The 21,170-nt window shown below is 53.5% G+C and overlaps 1 protein-coding gene across 1 annotated transcript; it reads right to left on the reverse strand.

Moving 5' to 3' along the window:
- Positions 1 to 19,241, reverse strand: GGT7 (gamma-glutamyltransferase 7). The gene is made up of 15 exons (XM_066561531.1): positions 18,967 to 19,241; positions 15,994 to 16,220; positions 14,751 to 14,902; positions 13,411 to 13,525; positions 12,843 to 12,910; positions 12,125 to 12,198; positions 11,494 to 11,687; positions 9,380 to 9,467; positions 8,261 to 8,388; positions 5,737 to 5,825; positions 4,824 to 4,967; positions 4,116 to 4,233; positions 3,479 to 3,616; positions 2,416 to 2,515; positions 1 to 1,472 (listed from the first exon to the last, which is right to left on the reverse strand). The coding sequence occupies exons 1-15, from the start codon at positions 19,142 to 19,144 to the stop codon at positions 1,309 to 1,311; spliced, it is 1,977 nt and encodes a 658-aa protein (XP_066417628.1). The 5' UTR covers positions 19,145 to 19,241; the 3' UTR covers positions 1 to 1,308.
- Positions 19,242 to 21,170: the final 1,929 nt, after the last annotated feature.

Raw genomic sequence — 21,170 nt, forward strand, 5'->3', positions numbered from 1 at the left:
TAAGCAGACACACATATATAATATGTACAGTGGCCATGGGTGCATTCGCACCATGAAGGAAAACATCACATTTTAGACCGCAGAAAATGATCAAACTCTGGATTTTTCAGTGCCAAGTGTCTCTAATAGCCAGCAAAAGGAACAGGAAATGTCCAAATGTGGGCTAAATGACCTGGTGCAGATGTCAGCTGGGGTATTCTTCCCTTCTCAATTTCAGACACAAAATGCAAGAGCATTCTTTTATTTTCACTACATGCTGTGGACAGAAAATTATCTCAGTAGTGTTTGGTTTGGTTTTTCTCTCACTCTCTTCAGCTTTTCCAGTAGATTCACTAGGACTAAAACACAGAGCTAAGGTACAGCCATTAATTCAGTCAGCAGAAATTCCCAAGCTTCTCTGTAGGAGTGACCCAGGCTTTTGGAACAGATTGAGATAATGCAGTGGAAGAAAAGCTCTGAACCCACCTAAATGCTCTCCATGTAGTCTTCAGTCTGTGATCTGTGGTTTTTCACTGTGGAGTACTGCTAAGATATCTCCAAAAAAGTGTCTAAGAAAGTTAAACCTGCTACCATTAATCTGAAATTCACCAGTGAGGAGGTTAAACCTCTGTAAGAAAACTACTGGGGGGTGCACAAGTTGTTAGAGGAAGAAGTTGTTAGAGGTGGTGAAAACCATTGCTCTGGTTACAAAATCAGATTGCCAGTGAGTCTGTGCAGCAACTGGATTCAAAATATTTAGTGCCAAAATTCAAGGTAGGTAGTGATGTGGGCACAGGAACCTCCCTGGGATGCTGCATGTTGGCAAAAATCAGCTGGCCCAGATGGAGTATTAGAGCACTCCCCAATATTCCAGCTGCAGGCACCTACAAACATTCCATCAGGTTCTATTAATGACTGGCTTGCACTGGAAGCAAAGAAGGAGCTTGGGAAAGACAGGGAGATGAGGATAATTACCATCAATAATAACACCAGCAGCAGCAGCTGTTTTTTCCCTTGCCCATGTTCCTGATCCCTAAAAGTAAGATGCTGGCTAGAACTGAGCTTTGGAAAGACTGAACTATTACCAAGACTGCCAAAAGAAAAGTGCTCCTGCCACCCCTGTAACAAGGCCCAGGCTGCTTGCAATCCAAAGGACTGAAAAATAAAAAGAGAGCTGGATGTTGCTGCTGCTGGCTCCTCTGTGCTGTCAGGGTGGGGAGTGCAGAACACGTTCCCAGCAGTATGGGGGCTGGGGAAGGGGCCACTTCAGAACATGCACATCACAGGGTTGTGTGTCAGCCTTGGCACAGCCCACGGCCCCGGGAGCTGCTACAAGATTGTGGCTCCAGCAGCATCTGCACTCCTGGGGTCCTTCAGGCCAATGATGAAACTGTTGGTTCTCCTGGCCCCGTGCACCAGGGACACCACTGGGACTTTATCCACCTGATGGCCCCTGGCCACAAGAAATTCAATATCTTCTTCAGGAAACTCACCTGCAGGGATTTGAAAAGAAAGTTGGTAACTGAAACCAGTGTTGCCTCTGCTGCAAAGGTCTGTCTAACACTGCTGGGGCCTGCAGTGGGGGGAACCTGCCTGCTGCTCCTTCAGAATGTCCAAATTCACAAATTAGGACCTTGTGAAGTTTCAGATTTAATTCCATTTTAACTTCCAAGTCTGCAGGGCACACCGCAGGACAGATCTTATTTAGATTTTCCTCTGATATGGGAAAAGCCCAGAAACTTTGGCTATTTGGTGTGGAATGAGAACCAAATTTCACTTATGGTTGGCTCTGGTGAAGTCTGGGGCAGTGTGAAAAACACCAAATAGACCAAGACTGACAGTAACAAGGACAAGAGCTGACAGTACAGACTGCAGAGGGCCAGCACTGATGCTGTGTTTTCAGCACTGTCAAGCTACAGCCCTTTCCATAAGCCTTGCCTTCTTCCCAGCTGCTGGAATTAAGGGACATGGACTGAAAAGTGAAGAAATATAATTTATGTCAGAGGGAATAAAGTGCAGGAAGCTTTGAGCACATGTCTGGGTGAAGTTGAGGCTGCAGTCTTGCTGAGTTGGATATTGTCCATGGCATCTGATCTCCAGAAGGATTTAAGGACAGGACAAGGCCACTGCCAGGAGATGAGCTGGGACAGAGGAAGGGTTGGGGAGAAGCACCTGAAAGAGCTTGGAGAGATGGTGCCAGAGGGGTCAGGAAGCATTTCCAGGACAAGAGGGAAAGGACATGGCTCAGCAAAGGCTCCAAGCTTTGAAGAAGTTGAATTCTGATTTTTGTCTTCCCCAAAACCCTCCACACCCCTGGGGACCCTAGAACATGGTGACCTGTGGCGCTTCCATTGCCGTGTGCTAGGGAAATCCTGCTCTTTTCCTAAACTTGCTGGATTTGTGTCCATTTGTGTCCCACCCAGTGTCCATACTCACTGTCAACCTGCAAGGTGTTGGACTGAAGCTGGGGGTGAAGTCGACCAAGTGACAAACTTTCACTCAGATTCTTGTTAAATGTTAAAACATTTACCAAAACCTGCAAGAGAATAAATTGTCCTCAATAATAAAAAAAGCTAGGAGAATAGGAGAAGCCAACTTCCTGAGCATGCCCCAAATTGGTGGCTCCAACATCTGCACGTGCAGCAGGCAAAGGAGATTTCGAACCATTTACTGAACTGCATGAACTGCTGCAGGGCTGTGCACACACTAACAGGTCCTTGGAATGTGGCTTGTATGTTGTTGCTTGTAAAGCAGGACATTTTCAGGATAGCATGGGCTTTTTGTCACATAGTTCCTGCTAAAGTAGCAGAGCTGTGTGTCTGGAACATGATGTAAGCTCTAAAGAAGTGTTTGTTACAGCCAAAAGCTCAGCATGTGACTTCTCCAAACAAAGCACTAGGAAGCAGTTCTTGGCTTTGGTTTTGCTCTGAAGAATGCTTTCCAAAAGGTAAGGAAACTGGGAGCCCTTCTCAGGCTTTTTTTTTCAGCAATCCATTACTGCTGTACATGCAATCAAGCTACTGGCAAGTACTTCACCTCCTTACAAATCATAAATTAAGAGGAACTGCCCAATTTATATTCAGTGTTGAGCTGGAAGAATTCAGTTGGGAATGCCTTAAAAGGAGCTTTTCGTGTGGAAAAGGGTTAAAGGGCTGCCAGTTTCCTGCAATTTGCTGAATAAAAAAATGCTCCTTTTTTTCTTAATCATCCTTAAGGTGAGTTTTGAACAGGTATTAGAATGACAAAAACCATTACAGATTTTGCCAAAATGCTTCTCCTCTACAGTTATGAGTGGTGCCACCAGGAAAGGTGCAAGAAAAGTAAACTGGTAACCCTTAGAGATTTGAAATAACCCAAGTGTGGAACTGGTGACACCAAAGTTTGAACCAGTAACCTGTGGCCACCAGTGTTGACCCAGCCTGGGACAATTAGGAAAGGAAAGGAGGGGACCCTCCTCAGCCTTGAGCGAGCAGCTGCGCAGGGAGGACAGGGCACTGACCTGCACGATGCCGCTCAGGGCTCTGTCGCCGTGGTTGGCTGCCAGGCACAGGTAGGTGCCACACATCCCCTCCGAGGGCCTGACAATGGTGGGCAGCAGGAAGGAGCGTGGCCGCTTCCCGGGCTGAACCAGGTTTGGCTGCAGTTGAGGAAAAGTTGCACCAAAAAATGTCAACAAGCCAACTCTCCCACAGAAGGGACATGGAGCTCATCACCCTCTTCAAACAAGGTTTTACAATGCATAAGGCAGCCCTGGAAGCCACCAGCACAGGTCTGCATTTGTTTCTTTCCAAGACCTGAAGACATTTTTCCTGCTATTTGTTACTTTTTAACCTGAAGGGCAACAATTCATGAAGAAACTGCTTAATACAAGTCCACATTGTTACTTAAAGTGCATCTGGGCTGCAGGGAAAGTAGGTAACGGTGTTGTTTGGTAATTCTGCATTGTAATAATAACTTATGGACATGGAGCCCTCTGTTTTCTCACTTTCAGTGGCTCATGTAATAAAAAATAGCAGCTTTCTACAGGCTGTTGTCTCTGTTATTAATAAAGCATTAAATAGTTCCCCTGTTGGGAAGATAAGAATAAAACTGGGAAAAGAAAAGGTAAATAAAGAATTTGTCATGCCATTCATTACCGGCCTGGGGATGGAGTGGTTCATTGTTTTGTTTTGCCAGGAGAAGTCCAACATCTGGCTGTTCAGGAGGATTCCAGAGGGTGTTACTATTCCACTGCCAAAGGGACGATTCAAAGAACTGAAAAGAAACACAGGAAATTTCATCCAAATGACTCCAGAGATTTTTGTACACCTCGAGGCTTTCAGGGCTCCAATTTTCTGTCCCACCTTGTCTTGATAGAGATTCTTTGATGGTTGTCTAGGGCTGGTGAGATTGAGGAGAGACCAATGCACTTAGGAGCAGGACACACCTATGCCACAGCAGTCTGTCCCTCCCCATGTTTGAGGATTCCCCTTGCTGAGATGGATGTGCCTCCATCACTCCTACATTTGTCACCCCCTCTCCCCAGAGAGCAGGTCCAGGCCACTGCAGCCACGTTCCATTGTCAGAGGGCTCTAAGGCTGCACAGGACAGAGCAGCACCAGCGCACACATCTCAGCCCCACTCTCCCAGTCCTCTGCTGCAGGACTGACTGGGACAGAGCAGCCTGGCTGATCCAGGCCTGTTCCCACCCTGTCCTGTTCCCTCCTCCTTGCTCCCACCCCGAGCTGGAGAGGAGGAAGAGGCCAATCCTTTACCTGGCTGATCCAGGTCTGCTCCCACCCTGTCCTGTTCCCTCCTCCCTGCTCCCACCCCAGCTGTAGAGGAGGAAGAGGCCCATCCTTTACCTCACCACGGCAACGATGAAGTCATCGGGGCCCATGACCAGGACCTGGCTGGCAGCAGCCCCGCTCTCCAGGGGGGAGGGAGGCGTGGACAGGAAGGACTGGGAGTCATTGATCAGCTGGCGCAGGGAATTGGCTTCTGATTTACTTCAGCGAGGAGGGAGGGAGAGAGGAAAGCAAGCTGTGAGCCTGGGGAGCTGGATGTGTCCTGGTGTCTCACACAGCTGGGGCTGGGGGTCCCGAGGGGCTGCATGAGGACAGGGGGCTGGTTTGGTTCACCCCAAGGAAGGAAGGGGTGACAAGGTGGCTCAGTCTGCACAGAGTGGCACTCAGTCTGCCATGAGCCTCCAAAGGCTCTGTCTACTCCTGTTTGCCCTCACCAGGAGTAAAGCCATCCTCGATGGCCAAGGTGACCACCCCAGCTGAATGCCAGTCTTCAGCAGGAGGACAAGTCAGGCCCAGCCCAAACACCAGCCATGGCTCAGCCTGGCTCTGAGGTGGGAAGCTGGGCTCAAACCCCAGGCCTGGCCTCTCCTGCACAGCTGGGTGTTCTGCAAGGCCCTGAGCCCCACAGAGGGCCAGGAGAGGCAGAAGTGGCACGTGTGGCCATGTCCACAGGGATGGCTGTCTGTCTGACCCACTCAAAGGGAATGTTTAGAGTTGTGGCAAAGTGGGAGGAACCCTCAAATTCAAGTTGGCTCCAGGAAACCTCTGAGTGAGGACATCCTGTGACCCTTCCCCAGAGCCCCGTGCCTGTGGTCAGCTGTGATCCTTGTAAAAGAATGAGCCCTGGGAGGACACTCAGGGTCTGACCTTTCCTTCATAAAACACAGGGAGAAAAAGGCACAGCACAGCCAGGAATGATATCCAACCCGCACATCCTGCAACTTCACCTGCCTGTCCTCCTCAGACATACCTCACCATGCCTTCTGCTGTGTGAGTGACAGACACGTCACCAGATGGGTCTCCCAGGTTGCTCGCCAGACTCAGGGCTATTTTTAGTGTCTAAAGAAAGAAAGGAAAGAAAGAGGAGGAGGAGAGGAAGAGAGGAGGAGAGGAGGAAGAGAAGGAAAGGAAAAGAGTGGAGAGGAAGAGAGGGGGAAGAGAAGGAGAGGAAAAGAGAGAAGAGGTGAGGAAAGGAAAGGAGAGGGGAGGGGAAAGGAAAAACATTTATGTGGCCCTGGAAATACAGCTTCTAATACTCCAAACTAGAAGAGGTATCTGGTGTCCTGGTGTGTTGGCTGATCCTTATGAAGAAAAATTACCAGAAGTCTGGGTTCTGGGAATACCTCAGTGCAAAGGCTGCCACATGTGGGTATGGGAACCAAGGAACCTCAGTTCAGCATGGCAAACTGTGCTGGAGGAGCCAAGTGAATCCAGCAGTGTTTGTACAACCACAGAATCACAGAATGGTTGGAGTTGGAAAGGACCTTAAAGCTCACCACATTCCATCCCCCTGCCATGGGCAGGGACACCTTCACATGTTTCTCCAACCTGGTCTTGAATGCTACAAGGGATGTGGTAGCCACAGCCTCTCTGGGCAACTGCTGCCAGCAGCTCACCATTCTCACAGGGAAGAATTTCTTCCCTTTATCCCCTCTAACCCTGCCCTCTGGCAATGCACTTGCTATTACAAGTGCAACATCCCTGGCAGGAGCTGATGTCCAGCTCAGTGGTTCAGCCTCACTGCCATCTGGCACACAGGGTCTCCAGGATGCCATTTACCTTCTCTTTCCATTCCTGAATGGTCACCACAACAGCAGGCACCAGACTGAATCCCAATGGGACAGAGGTGCTGGGCTCGCTGCTGCCTCTGGACCCCAGCTCTGCTGGCCCAGCACCAGTGCTGAGCAGAAATGAGTGTTCTGCTCTCCAGCTGCTGCCCAGCTCCTGGCTGTAAACCATCCAAAGGGCTTGAAAAGAAAGCATCAGTCCCAGCACACATCAGGGAATGATGGTGCAAAAGGAGGAAAAGATCTGGTTTCTCAGACATGCAGAATCCTGCCTGAGCCAGTCCATTGAAAATGGGAAGATGCAATTTCAAAGGACAGGGTTTATCCAACCCTGGGACCACAGCATAGCCAGGGCAGAGCCATGAGGAGAGAGAGAGCTGCTCCTCAGCCAAGCCAGCCTTGAGAGAGAAAGGCTGAGCAGATACACACTCAGCATTCAGCTTGCAGGCTGGGCCATGGTCATTCAGGATCCAGAACAGCCCACTCCCCTGCAGGCAGCCAGTGAGATGTGACTGCTGGTCTGGAATGTGCCACACAGCAACAGCTTCTCCTTGGTTACCAGCTGTGTGGGGAGCAGAACGTGACAAAGCTCTGGAGAAGGCAGCATTTCCATGGAGCAGTGTTCTGACCACCACACTGTCTCAGGGGGACAAGGGCTTGGAGGCCAGGCAAAAGCTCCATGGAAACAGCAGAGCACTTTCACCCCAGAGGCTGAGGACCTCTTAACCTTGCTCCTGGTTGTCCCAGGGCTGGGTACCTGAAGCTGGCCTAGCACTGAACCTCAGCCCCATGATGAGCTGTGGGACCCAGGCAATCAGGGTTACACATCTCCTGAAGTGACTGCCTTGGAGCTGGAGGGTGCTGCTCCAGGATAACCAGCAGGTGAAACTCTTGGCAGAGGAAATAGATTCACCCAAAGCTTCCTGAAGAGAGCTCAAAAATGACTCAGGTGAGTCAATCTCCTGTGCCTCTGCACAGTGTGTGACATCTCTGCTGCATTTTTGCTGAGACACTTCCATGCACCCATTGTCCTGTCTGCTACAAGAGTGTAGTTAAATCCTCAATTAAAACTTCCAGCTGATAAAGCCCAGCTGTGTATCTGTAAATTCCCAACTCATAAACCCTATCTGTGCATCTGTGGAACATCTAAGACCACAACTCTGCTTACAGAGCAGGAGACAGAACACTTACTCAACCTCCTGGAAAGCTGCAAGGTTTTGGCAGGAGAGTCCTAAATACTGGCAAAATTCTGGACCTCAGAGATCGGGAGGTGGGCAAAAATGTAAACTTTTTTTAAAATGTGAAGTGTTGGGTAGGTTTTCCTTGTCATCACCGTGTAGAGGCTTTTCTTGCAGCACACCTTGCAGTGCCCTCAGGTGCTCTGCAGTGGCCAGGACCACTGGAGCTCAGAGGTGGAGGAACTTGATGGGACCACCCTCAGGTGCTGTGGGGTCATTCTGAAGAGATAACTGTATACAAGAAATGGACAAAGCCACGGTTTGTTCTGAAAAAGCTCTTCCTAAGCTCTTCCTAAGATGCTCCTGCTCAGCCTCTGAGACAGCAGCACTGCTCAGTTTTACACCTTAGCAGTCTATTTGCTCATTCACCTCTGGGAATAACATACAAACATTTTTGTACAACCACAAAATAAATAAATCATTCTCTAGCAGCACAAGCAATTCAGCCAGATGTTGAACTTCCTCTTACCTCCACCATCCAGTGCAAGATATTCCCTCTGGATCCTTGCCTTGTGATGTTAAAGCCCTCGAGGATGTTCAGTGCTGAGATCAGTGCAGGACCTGCATGTGGAGGTGGGGGGGTGAAAACAAGGTGCCCTGTGGAGGGAAGAGAAGAGGAATGAAGCTGCTTTTGTCAGACACCATCCAGTGAGACCACTCATCCATGAGGACAGGGAAACCCTTCCTGATTCAAGAGGAAACAATAGAAAGCAACATGATTTGAGAAGGATTTCCCAGAACATTCCTGTTGTATCTTTCTGTTTCTTCATGAAGGATGAAGGAAGCCCAAACAGGAATGCTTTTTTACTTCTGCAATTCAGTTCTCATTGGTTGGCTGCTGGTTTCTAGACTGCAGTATGGAAGAATGGAGATGGAATTGTAGAAAACCAGAATGGTTTGGGTGGGAAGGGACCTTAAATCCCATCCAGTGGCACCCCCTGCCCTGGGCAGGGACACCTTTCACTATCTCAGGCTGCTCCAAGCCTCGTCCAACCTGGCTTTGGGCACTTCCAGGGATCCAGGGGCAGCCACAGCTTCTCTGGGCCCTGTGCCAGGGCTTCACCTCCCTCACAGGGAGAGATTGCTTCCTAACATCTATTCTAAATCTCTTCTCTTTTAGTCTGAAATCATTCCTCTTGTCCTATCACTCTCTGCCCATGCTAAAAGTCACTTTCCCTCATTTTTTTTATAAAACTCTTTTACATACTGGAAGGCTACCTAAAAAATTTGCAACATTACAGCTATAAAGAGGGTAAATACAGGGACTGCTAGAAAACATTGACATTGCATGTCCCTTTGGGAACTGTCTTCAGCTGTAGGTCCAGCTTCTGTTGAGATGTTGCATCAAGATATGAACATGTTGCATCTTTAAACTTCCAAGGGAAAAAAAACATTTCAAAGTACTGAAAATCTCCTGAGCCACCCATGATGCATCAGTGTCAGCAGGAAATAGCAGGAAACTGGAAGGCCTTTCTGCAGACATTTCAGCACGGTTTTGACTTCAACTCTTGCTCAATGCTGTTGCCACCCCTTGCAAGGTGAAGAAAAGCTTCCCCTGGAGCTGCATGGCTCCAGGGGGAGGGTGTACCTCGATAGGTTGTGTGCACAGGGTCCTCCACAGTGACACTGTAATTGCTGAAATCCTCCTCCACCAAGACTCCTCCGTAGCTGTGGACCTGCACGAGAGCAAAGCAGTGCACCCTGAGCAGCCTGGGCCAAGGCTCTGTGTGCAACACACCCTCACTTCAAACACACTCCACTGAGATCCCTGAGCAGGTACCAGGTTCCTTAGGGTACCCTGGACATCTGTGCTTTCACAGCCCTGGGCACCTGGCTCACTGTTCAGCACATCAGGATGCTCTGCACTCCCCTCCTAAAGCTCACCCACCCCAAGGGTGCTCCCAGGACATTCTGTCTGCCCAGGAAGATGGGAATTGGCCCTGCCCTGCAGCCTCCCTGCCCTGGCTGGCAAACAGGAGTGTGATAAGGGGCATTGAATACTGCCAGGATTATGGGTCCAGGAGACAAGGAGCTTGGGTATAGCAGGTGGCCATCACTAGAAACATCAACTAAAAAAATCACTGTTCTCACCCTATCTGAAATGATTTCATCTGATAGTGGGTCTGCTGCAGCCTTGGTCTTCCTGTAAGATTCCTGTCAGAGGTACAATGTACCAGGGTTGGTACAGGAAAGATGGGCCATTCTCTCCATTGCAGGTCTTCTGTGGCTGAGTCATGATGGAGATGAGGGAGGACTATCAGAGGGTGGTGGGGCACTGCCCAGGCTCCCCAGGGAATGGGCATGGCCCCAAGGCTGCCAGAGCTCCAGGAGTGTCTGGACAATGCTCTTAGGGAGAGGGTGGGATTGTTGGGATGCCTGCATGCTCTGAGCTCTAACCCAGCTGGCTTCCTTGGCAGGAAAACTCCCCTGGCAAAACTGAATGAATCACTGGAGCAGGACAGCTAATGCAGGGCATGCTGTGGGGCCAGAATGTCAAGCAACCCCAAAGCTGCTAAAGGTGTCTCTCCTACCTGGGATCCCTGTTTCCTTCCCAGAGAAAAGGCTGGTTGGACCCCAGGGCTGTGCTGAGCCAGGACCTGGCTCCCCAGACCCAGCCAGTGGGGAATGGGGCACAAGGAGCAGAGAAAGGGCAAGAAGCCCCAGTCAGCCACACACTGCAGACATCCCAAATTCCCAAGAGAGCACTATTTTGCACCTGTGCCTGGAAGCAAAGAGTGGGTGTTTTGGAGCTGTTGATTTCACCAGATGGATGCCCTCCCTGTGCTGGAACAATAACCACTTTGTGAAGGCAGCACTTTGCTCTGAAATCAAAGCTGGAATTGTGCACTGGATCCCAGAGCTTGTCAGGTCTTTGATGTGCCAACCCTGGGCCTTGTTCCTCCACAGGGAATTTGTGCTTCCCTGTGGCAGCCCCCAGGTCAGGGAAACACAGTGACAAAGCAGGGTTTAGCTGTGGAGATGCTTGGGACTCCTCCTGCTCCTCATCCTTCACCTCTGCTGTAGTTCAGGTGAACTGTAGATTTCCAAACACAGAGCCCACAGATGTCTGAGTCTTGAGTGGAATGAACACATTCCAGATTCTTGATGAGCTATTGAAGGAGCACCACTTGAGCCACGGTGGCACAATAAAATGGTGCTCCAACTACCCTGACTGCAGCCACAGAGATATAAAAGTTGCTATGGTTTGTTGGGGGCTTTTTTTCACCAGAATTACTTTGTCTGTTCTGATATTTTTTCCAGAGCACCTCTAACAGGAGTTAAACTAGGGCAACCCCAAGTGGGACCAAGCCTTTCTAATCCTCTGCTCATAAGACTCAAGTTTTTTTTTAAACCATCTTCCTGGAGTCTGTATCCTACAGTCCCATTAACCACAACAACTTGTTTCTCAACAGCCTCTCATCCTGGAGGAAAAGGCTTTGTCATCCAAGTGAACAGAGCCTAGAGCCCAAAATGATTTTTGTTTCCCTTCCAGACTGTCCTGGTTATAGAGGAAATGGAGGTTTCACTTCTGTAGACTGTGGGATTGGCCTGTGTGTCAGTACTCCCACCACTGCAGGGACAGGAAAGAAAAGGGAGGCATCTGTCCCCATCATTGTGCTGGCACTTGGCTTATCTGCAGTTTGTCACCTTAAGCAGGTGGCAGCCCCAGGCTGGCAGGTGCCAGGGGCAGTCCTGGCTCACCTCAGAGATCATCTCCTGGGTCAAGTTCCCGCTGTAGAAGGCTGCCACCCCTTCTGCCCCCAGCAGCTGCAGCATGGCCGCCAGGTCCAGGCGCCGGACGAACATCCCAGGCAGCAGGGGCTGCCCACCCGGCAGGAAGAGCTCCTGGAATCGCTCAGAGTAGTTCAGGTCCTTCAGCTCACTCAGGGCTTTGGCTGCAGGTGAGAAGGGGAAGGACATCCAGAAAAAGCAGGGGTCAGGAAGGCACAAAGGACCTGGAGTCACTGTGCACCTGATGGGGATGTTGGAGACCTGCTGCTGCCTCTGGTCCTATTGCAAAACTAGAGAGGAGCTGGACCACTGGTCCTTTGGAACTGGGAAAGAAACCCAAAGAAACCCCAGAACCCTTCCCTGCCTGGCCCTGGGCACTGCCCAGTGTGGTTTGTCTGCCCTGGCTCTGCCCAGACATGGCAAAGGGCTCCCGTTTGGCTGCCACCACGCTGTCCCTGGCAGACTGTGGCTGACACATTGCTCAGCTCCCAACAGCACCCAATCTCCATGTCCACAAAGCCCTGATTTCCCATGACTAACCCCCTGCATCCCCAGCTGCCTTGCACAGTGAACTGCCCTGAGCTGCCCATCAGGTACTCACCCAGGTCATGTGTGACATTAAAGCCATTCTGGGCAACATCGGCCGTGAGGCCCAGCAGCTCGGACCAGGGGAGCCTGGCAAGGGAGAGAGGACAAGGAGAAATGGGCCTTGGAGGGCTGCAGTGGGGCAGGGTGGTGGGGAGCTAGCACAGGGCTTGGCTCTGCAGTCAGGGCTCCTGGGACACCAGGCTGTGGGGCCAGCAGTGGCCAAAAGGAGCACTGAGCTTTCAGTGTTTCTCCTCAACAGGATCATGTCAGTGCTCCAGGATGTGTCCCAGAGAGAAATGGCCGTGCATGGATGGGGGAAGGGCTGTGCCAGCAGCAAGAGCTCAAGCCAGGCTCTGGTGGTGAGCAAGTCATTCAGATCCCTCTGTATCCCAACAGAGCACCAAGGACAGGCACATCTCTTAGGGTGCAGCTAAAGAGACAATGAAAATGCACAGACACGCAGGGCCATGTGCTGCAGCTCTAACAGAACATTCATTGTACATCTTCTTAGCCAACAGTTCACTTTGCAGAAAACATGACCAAGCTGAATTTTTTCTTTGGTACATGAAATAGCAAAAAAATAATAATCTCTTTCAACACAAGCCTCTAAGTACCTCTTTGCTGATGGTTTTGACTGGTGGCTGAGAACATGGTCTGATGGCAAGGGCTCATGTGCTCCCAGCTTCCCACAGGGACCCCAGGGCACAGCCTGTGCCAGCCTCATGTCTTACCTGCCATGTAACTGGTGTGCCTGGTGCATTCCTAGGATCATGCCTGGCACCCCTACGAGCAGACCTGGCTGTAAAACAGGAAGGACAAAAAGGAAGAGTAGTCTCCTTTCCATGAGGACATGGGACACCGTCCCCAACTGCAAGGGGAGGTGCAAATCATGCTTACTTTGGAATTATCTGCATAGTTAGGAGAGGGGAAGAGTCTGTAGCAACACACTTTACTATGGAATAAAAGGTTTTGGAAGGAGAGAGGCAAATTCAATCTTGTTCTCAACCCAGTTTGGTCAGGAGAGAGAACTCAGCAGAACAACCTGGGATTATGCTCCTTCCTGGGACTCTTGTCCTCCCAGCACCCTGGTGCCACAGAGATGTACCTCTTTATTCCCCAAAGCTCTGCAGGTATTTCGGGGCTGATAAAGAAGTTTTTTCCCTAGATTCCTCATGTCTGCAGGGCCCAGAATCTCCCATGATGAGAGAGACCTCTTGCAGCTTTGTTGGACATCTGCCCCTCAGCCTGAAAGTTGGAGAGAGGAGAGCTGGAGACAATGGCTGTGGGCCGGGTTCTCACCTTGGTGTCCTGCTGCGGGTCCCCTTCCAGCGGGATGCCCAGGGGAGCCACCTCACGGAAGTCGATCACCCAGCTCCTGTTCTTGCGGATGTCGTGGACCAGCATCACCCCGCCCCTGCGGCGAGACAGGGTCAGGGCGTGGCGCGGCCGCTCCAGCAGCACCGCGGCCGTGCGGCTCGGGGGGCGCTGAGGCCAGGGCGGCCCGGTGAGACAAGGGGCGCTGTGCCAGGTCACCGGCCCCAGCAGGGCCACCAGGTGGCCGGAGTAACAGCGAATGCTGCTGTCCTTGCCTAGGGCACACACCAGGACAGCCAAGGCAGGGTTGGTGTGGGACGCAGGCAGCCCTGTGCTGAGCCTGGTGAGGCTGGAGCAGTCCCTGCCTGCCTGGTCATGGAGCCACTGGCTCTGTTCCACTGCCAGGCTGGGACCATCTGGGATTTTCTTTCTAATCTGAACAGTTTTGCAACAAAAGACGGTGTTTGCTTACAGCGGCAATGGGTGGTGCAGCTGGAGCAGTGATCAGGTGGCTTGGGTTTATACAACGCTGCTGAGCCCTCCTGCAGAGCCAGGAGCACCGGGCTCACGTGGATGCCACCCTGGGAATGAGGGCTGGAGAAGGACACCCCTCCCTGGCAGCTTCCTGGAGCTGGGCTCAGACCTTAGCCTCGGGAGCAGAGCTTGTGGAAGGCAGAACTCGGGCTCTGAAAGCACTGGGGCTGAGCCCAGGGTGTTTGTAACTCCTGGCACAGCTCCCATGGCTGGGGGGCCATGTCTCCCTCTGCCCCTCAATAGCCCTCTCGAGCCTGGGGCTTGGATGCTTCCTGCACCAACTTCAGCAGAAACAATTCCCTGCCTGGGGTTTCTGTCCTGTGCTGACAGCATGGAGCACGGGAAGGGTCACTGTGACAGATGTGGACACATCCACTGCCTGATGTCAGAGCCCTGGCACCACACCCTGAGCCTGGCACTGCCACGGAGGCATTTCTCAGGTGAAGAGGGACTTTTTACAAGGGCAGATGGTGACAGAACAAGGGGGAATGGCTTTACACTGACAGAGGGCAGGTTTACATCAGGTATTTGGAGGAAATATTCCTCTGTCTGAGGAGGAGGTAGGGGAACCAGGCACTGGTGCAGGCTGCCTCATCCCTGGAAGTGTCCAAGGCCAGGCTGGATGGGGCTTGGAGCACCCTGGGATAGTGGAAGGTGTCCCTGCCCATGGCAGGGGGTGGCACTGGATGGGCTTTAAGGCCTCTCCAACCCAAACCATTCTGGGATTCCATGAAACCACTCCCTTGGGGACAGCCGAAGCCAGGAGCAGAGGGCGAGTGCCCCACACTTACCCTCCCAGGCCCGAGGTGTGGGGGTTGACGATGCCGGCGCACAGGGCCGAGGCGATGGCGGCGTCCACCGAGGAGCCGTGCCGGGCCAGCACGTGTGTGCCCAGCGCCGTGCAGCGCGCAGCGTCCGTCACCACGGCGCCGCGGTGGAACAGCTGCGGGACACAGAGGGCACCCTGGGCACTGCTGCTCCTGCCCGGCTCTGTGCACACCCACCCGTGTGCCACCTGAGGCCTGGGGCCAGTGCCGATCCAACCAATGCCAGTGGGCACCGTGCGTCCCTTGGCACATCCCCGCTCCAGGGCAGCTGCAGGCAGCCACGGCCACCAGTTCAGACAGCTTTCCATGCTTGGTGTGCCAGGCTGGGGGGCCACATCTCCCTCTGCCCCTCACCAGCCCAGAGCTGTCCCTGTGCTGCAGCCAGGCAGTCACCAGGAATGGGGATACAGCTGTAAAGAATGCAGCAGGGCCCCAGGACCACAGCATGTTCTCATCCTTGTGCCAGAGCTGTGTTAATGCTGTTCCATGATATTTTAAAGAGTTGATTTTGTCCCTATGGCACAAATTGCAGCATCTTAACAAAAGCCAGGCTGGCCTGGGGACATGAAAAGACAGAAGGGCCATGGCTACATGTGGAGATGATGATGGTGACTCCTGGCTGACTGTGACCCTGGCAGAGGTTCTGCAGGGTCCAATCCTGTGGCCATACTGCCTTGGCTGTGCAATCTAGCACTGGGCCGTGGGACAGATTAGCAGGAGGTTCACCTCTGTTTTCAGTTATTTCTCTACTTAGTCCTGGATGAATCTTCCAGAGGTGAATCTGGGCATGTATGCCCATAATCCATAAAACTCTGTCCATGTGGACAAGATGCCTACTGTTTCACTAAGAATTATTTTCTGAAAGCATTCCCATCTAGTTCAAACCACAGCTGCAGTCACAGCAGTGGGGTTTTCTGTTCCCCCCCGGCAGCACCTCCAAACCTGCCTGACACAGCCCCCCACACCTGGACATGGGACAAGCTCTGAGAGTCTGGCTCGGCTCTCCAAGTACAACCTCCAGGTGCAGGAAAAGGCTTTCAAGCCAATTTGGGGTGGAACCAGGGGGAGACTGGCACCCAGGGCCTCACTGACACCAGCCATGGCTCCCCAGTGCTTCCCTTGCTGAACTTCTGACCAGGAGGAAAGTCAGGGAGCTCTCCCATCTTTGGAGCCAAAGCCCAACCATAAAGCCACGGTTTTGTCTTACCTGAGGGTCCCCAAAATAGATCTGCATGATGAGGGCCACGGTGACGCCCGTGGCGAAGGTCAGGCAGGCGGTGATGATGACGGTCAGCCCGTCCTGCCGGCAGCTGCAGTCTCCTGAGAAGGGGTCCTTGCTGGTCTCCTGCAGAGGGGACACATCCTGGCTCCCCATCTCTGAGGAGGACGAGGGCAGGCGCTGGAGACGCGCAGACTTCAGGAAGGAGTCTGGGTCTTTGTGGGCAACAGGGAGAAAACAGGTGTGAGTTATTGAGCAACTTGGGGCTCTTATTGCAGTGTTTACCCAGCACTAACATTACACTGAGCCCCTTCCAGCACGGCTATCACCTTCCCCATTGATCCCAGCCCTCAGGAGCCTTTCTGGCTCAGATACTGCTTTGAGTCATTTTACTGATCCTTTTTTTCAGCTCTGGTTATTCCAAGCTGACTTCCCTGGAGATTAAGAGACAAGAAACCCTTGAATTTTTACTCCATTTCAGTCCATTCATCAGCCTTCAGTGACAGGCCCACTCTTATGCTCCATTTGGAGGGGTTCTTAACACAGCAAACAGGTCTTTGAAATGCAGCAGGACTGAAGAAGAGGAAATTAAGATATGAAAAAAGATGCAGCAGCTTTACTTGGAGCTGTGATTGAGCTAAAGCACCTGAGCAAAACAGAGGTAAAGCAAAACATTTGGCCTGGGAAGAGAAAATCCCTCTAGGGAAGCGAGGGCAGGGAGGAGCAAACCTGCAAACCGGAGGCCTTGGAACATCCACTGGCTCCTCTGCAGGAAGGACTCTGCTTTAATTCCTTGCTTCCTCTGGCAGATGAGGCCCACTGTGAAATGAAGCCACACACTGGACACCCAGCTCCAAGATGGCAAAGCAGTGGGGCAGGAGTTTGTTGGGCCTCAGCAGGATGAAAAAGTCTCTTTTTTGCTCGGAAAGATGCCTTGAATCTCTGTGAGTGTCAGCTGCTGCCCTTGTGCTGGGAGGACACCGGCTAAGGATGCCTTGCCTGTCCTGGTGCTGCCAGGCACACAGAGCTACTGGGGCAGCTGTGAGGTTGTGCCCATCCCTCATGGGCTCTGAAGGGGATCAAGTAGCTCAGGGCATCATCCAGGGCTCCTGGAGGAATTTTTTCAGGGGCTGCAGTACTCTGTGCATCCATAGTGGAAGAAGAGGCACCAAGTGGAAAAGACAAGATTGTCCCTCCGTACAGATGTTTCTTGGGCTTGGAAAAGGAGAGGGGAGCAAGCAGGAAAGCCCACATCCCCCATCAACTGCCTGCCTGTCTGCTCTGGCGGGTGCTGGGTATCACCCTGGGCACTGCCAGCCCAGTCCTTGTCATGGCATTAACCTGACCTGGCTGCAGCTCTCCTCAGGCCAGGGAGGGAAGGAATTTTAATTTCAGTGATGCTGCAACCAGGAGTAAACTTCCACAGCCAGGAAATCCCCTCAGAGGGAATTTAATCTCATTTGTGCTGTGGTGGTTTAGGAGTGGGACTGGGAAAGGCTCAGCTTTTGCAGCCTGAGCCTCTGAGCACACACTGAGCCCCTCATGGGGTTTTCTGGTCTAGGCGAGCTGGACTGAGCGGGAGGACTGGCTGGTGGCTTCAGTGGGGGCCACAACTGGCCTGGCAGGGGCTGCCATTGGGGTGGGATGTCACATACAGCCCCTGGCACACACGAGTGAGGCCCCAGTCCCACCTGCAGGGAAACAGTGGGGAGTGAGCTGGACTCCAGGACACCATCCCTCTGCTCTGGTGACAGGCCAGCCCAGCATGAGGGGACATGAATACCTAGGAAGCAACTGTAGAAGAGGGCAGACCACAGCCCTCCCACCATGCAGCATCTCCATTCTCTGCCACAGACATCCTATTTTTAGTCTCTGTGCCCACGGTGTTGCATAGGGACAGCAGAGCTGCGGTGTGGGGATGGGAGCAGCTGGAAGGGGTCACTTGGGATCAGAAGCAGCCTGCGTAGTCAATGCACAGCTGCCCCATCCCAACACCAATGTGCATGCTTTGAAAAAGAAGCTACCAAATCCCACTTGGCTTCTGTGGGGCCGTGAAGGAGTTGTAGCTTTAAGTGGGAGCCAATGCTTTGGAGAACCAGGGCTACCTCAGGTCTGGAGCTACTGCAGAGGAGACAGCAGAGACTGGAGCTGCTGGTGGGCTCTGCAGGTGCTCCTGCAACAAGTGTCAGGAGAGCAGTAGCTCTCTTCTCCAGCAACCCCGCCTGCAGGTGCTGGCACTGCCAAAAGTCCACCAGATTCTGGCTGTGTGACAAGAGGCCTTGTGCTGCCAGGAGAGCTGCTCCCACACTCCTGCTGGCAGCAGCTTTGCCTCGACGGTCAGAAGAGCACAGGGTGGGAACGGGCAATGGGAGCTTCACCCGTGGGCATGGTGGGACAGGGCAGAGGGCAAGGGGAGCCTGGGGCTGTGCAAACATGGGCTTGGGGGCTGACAGGCACCCGGACTGGGAACCAGCCCCAGGGGGAAGGGCAATACCGCCAAAAGAAACATGACATGGGGGAGAAACAGCATTTCTCTCAACTATGGAGGAGGAAGCAATCAGTTAAAAATAGGCAGAGGATTTTCTCATAGATCAAACGATCACCTGACTTTATTCCAGCTGAGCACCGGAGGGATGAAGCATCCCGAACTGAGGGATGTGCAAGGAGCACCCTAGGGTGGGGGGATGCTCAAGGAGCATCCCAGGCGGAGAGACGCTCAAGGAGCATGCAAGAAGGCCATGCACAAGTGGTCCAGGCCGAGCAGGCTGTGGGAGAGCACATTCCAGGCTGCCCTGGGAGGCTCTGTGCCGAAGCCCCGGATCTCTGGCTGCCTTCCGTCCCTCAGGGTGAAGGCGGGGCCGGGGCGCAGGGACGGCGGGAGCCGGGGAGCCCCGCTCCGGGCGCGGGGCCGAGGGCCGGGGGTGCCGGGGGCCGCGGGCGGGCTCTGCCGCCGCCCCTCACCCGTGTCCTGCTCGCCCAGGAACGCGTCCTCCTCCTTGCGGGCGCGGAGGCCGCTCTCGGCCGCGCCGCTCGGCTCCTCCTCGGGCAGCCGCGGGAAGCTGGTGATGCTCATGTAATCCACGGGCGAGCCGGCGGCCAGGGCCCGCTGCCGGCCCGGCACCGCCTCCGGCACTGCCATCGCCGGCTCACCCCGAACCGGGTCACGCCGAGCCGGGACACCCGAGCCGAGCCGGGACCCACAGCGGCGCCGGGCCGGGCCCACCGCTCCCGGTCAAACGGAGCCGCCCCGCGCCGGCCGGGCGGGGCAGCCGGAAGGGGCCGGGCTCAGGGGCGGCTCCTCCCGGGGCTGGGGGCGCTCCGGGCCGCTCCGTCAGCCAGCACCGGCCGGCGGGGAGGGCCCGGACCCCGCTCCAGCCGGGGCTGCTCCATGGCCCGAGCTCCTCTGCGCCCCTGACCCACACAGGGGGATCTGCCCCGGCCACGCCGCACCAGGCGGGTTTCGGGCCAGGCCTCCGGGGAGCTGGATCCGAGATTCCTACGTCCGTCTCCAGAAGGCTGGAAGAGTTTTCCAGGGGATGTGCACGGACATTATGTCGCTGCCACAGCCAGCCCGTAGCAGAGGGCTCGCATGTCACCCCTTGTCATGGGGCAAGGGGTCACCAGCGCCCAGTGGGACCATCAGCAAGAGATGCTGTGACATTGGCCCAGAGCGGCCGGGTGTCTGCTCTGCCACAGCCTGCCTTCCATCGCTGCCTGCTCGTGCGTGTGGATGAGAGCTGGACACCGCCGTTCCCTCTGCAGCACAGGGGGTTTGGGTTGCCGTTTGCAGGTGCAGCTGGCCAGGCTCACCTGGCACTGGTGGCTCCCTGCTCCTGGCTCCGGCAGCACCGGCACAGGTGTCAGGAGGGGCTGAGGCTGCTGGGCAGCACAGGGAACCAGCACAAAGCCGGGGGGAGCCAAATGGGGGCACAGGGCCAGTTAAGCCTGGGGCAGGCCTGAGCTGTGGTTACCAACAGCTCCCATTTGGCAGAGTTGTGGTGGACTTATATGCGTTGAGGGGCCTGGATTACATGGATGTTTCTGAGATCAAATTGGCTGAAACATTTAAATTTTCCCCTGCACTTCTTCCAGAGATTGACCTAAAAACCGCCAGTAAAATAACTGTAAGATGGAAGATGTTGTTTCTCTCCGTGGTCCAAGTTTGTGAAAATTCCTTATCCCTGCAACAACACTGGCCTCTCTCGACTTGGCACACAAACTTGTCTCTTTGGCTGCCAGATCTGAAAAATCCATCTACTGCCCCAATGTATCCTGGACATCTGTTGTTTTGGGAGGCAGAGCATGTGAAGTGCTGTTTGGATCTGGGGAGGTCACCTGACAGGTACATGTCCTACTTTCTCATCCTCCAATGAGCCAGCTAATCCCCTGCATGAGCAGCTCCACTGGCTCGGTGCTTCTCAATGCAGGGATTTGTAAATCTTCCTTTGCTGAGGCACTGGTAAGGTTTTGGTTGTGCCTCCAGCAGCCCGAGGGCATCATGACCATTGCTAGCTATAGTAAATAAATAAATAGGACTAGGGACAGGAGTAGGATAGTTTGGCTTTTGCAAACCAGTCTCAGTCTGCTCCACTTTCAGGCATCTGTCCAGTCTCCCCATCCCCAGCAGCTGGAGGGGTTTCTTCCCCACCACTGCATGTTCAACAAGACCAGGAGCTATGTCCATACTGCATCCTCTTCCACCCACTGCCTGGCAGAGGATCAACCCACCAGCCCAGCTTCTGCCTCTCTGGTGTTTAAGACAAGCCCAAACCAATTGGCTGTGACAGGAGCAGCCACCTCAGCCCCTCTGGCTGGTGAGGTGCCACCCCCCTTGTGTCACAGCTGGCTCCAGCCTGACCAGCCCCTGGGGCTGTGGTGGGGCAGAAGGTCAGAGCCCTGGTCAGGGAAGGTTAATGTGGCTCTGGCCTACCCCAGATCCGATCCCACAGGCTCTGGAAGGAGCCACGCTCGGGGACAGTGGAGTTGCTCCTCAGAGCTGTGGGTCAGCAGTTGGGGACTCTCCCTGAGGGTCAGCACGAAGCTCCACGAGGCTGAGAGCCCTCAGCTCATTGCATAGGGATTGTGCATTCCAGGGGACCCTTCTGAAATCTTGAGAATTTGTACAGTCAGGTGGTTCCAATTCTACTTCACAGCACGAATCTGTA

This window comes from Molothrus aeneus, chromosome 17 (assembly GCF_037042795.1).
Source record: "Molothrus aeneus isolate 106 chromosome 17, BPBGC_Maene_1.0, whole genome shotgun sequence".
Lineage (NCBI taxonomy): Eukaryota > Metazoa > Chordata > Aves > Passeriformes > Icteridae > Molothrus > Molothrus aeneus.

What these genes read in the sequence shown, in the direction of transcription:
- GGT7 (XM_066561531.1), bottom strand. Translation starts at nt 19,144, where the DNA reads ATGGCAGTGCCGGAGGCGGTGCCGGGCCGGCAGCGGGCCCTGGCCGCC. An exon ending in TAATGTCACACATGACCTGG is followed by an intron (nt 11,688 to 12,124) that starts GTGAGTACCTGA and finishes TCTCACCTGCAG; the next exon opens with CCAAAGCCCTGAGTGAGCTG. An exon ending in TGTGCACACAACCTATCGAG is followed by an intron (nt 8,389 to 9,379) that starts GTACACCCTCCC and finishes TTCCCTCCACAG; the next exon opens with GGCACCTTGTTTTCACCCCC.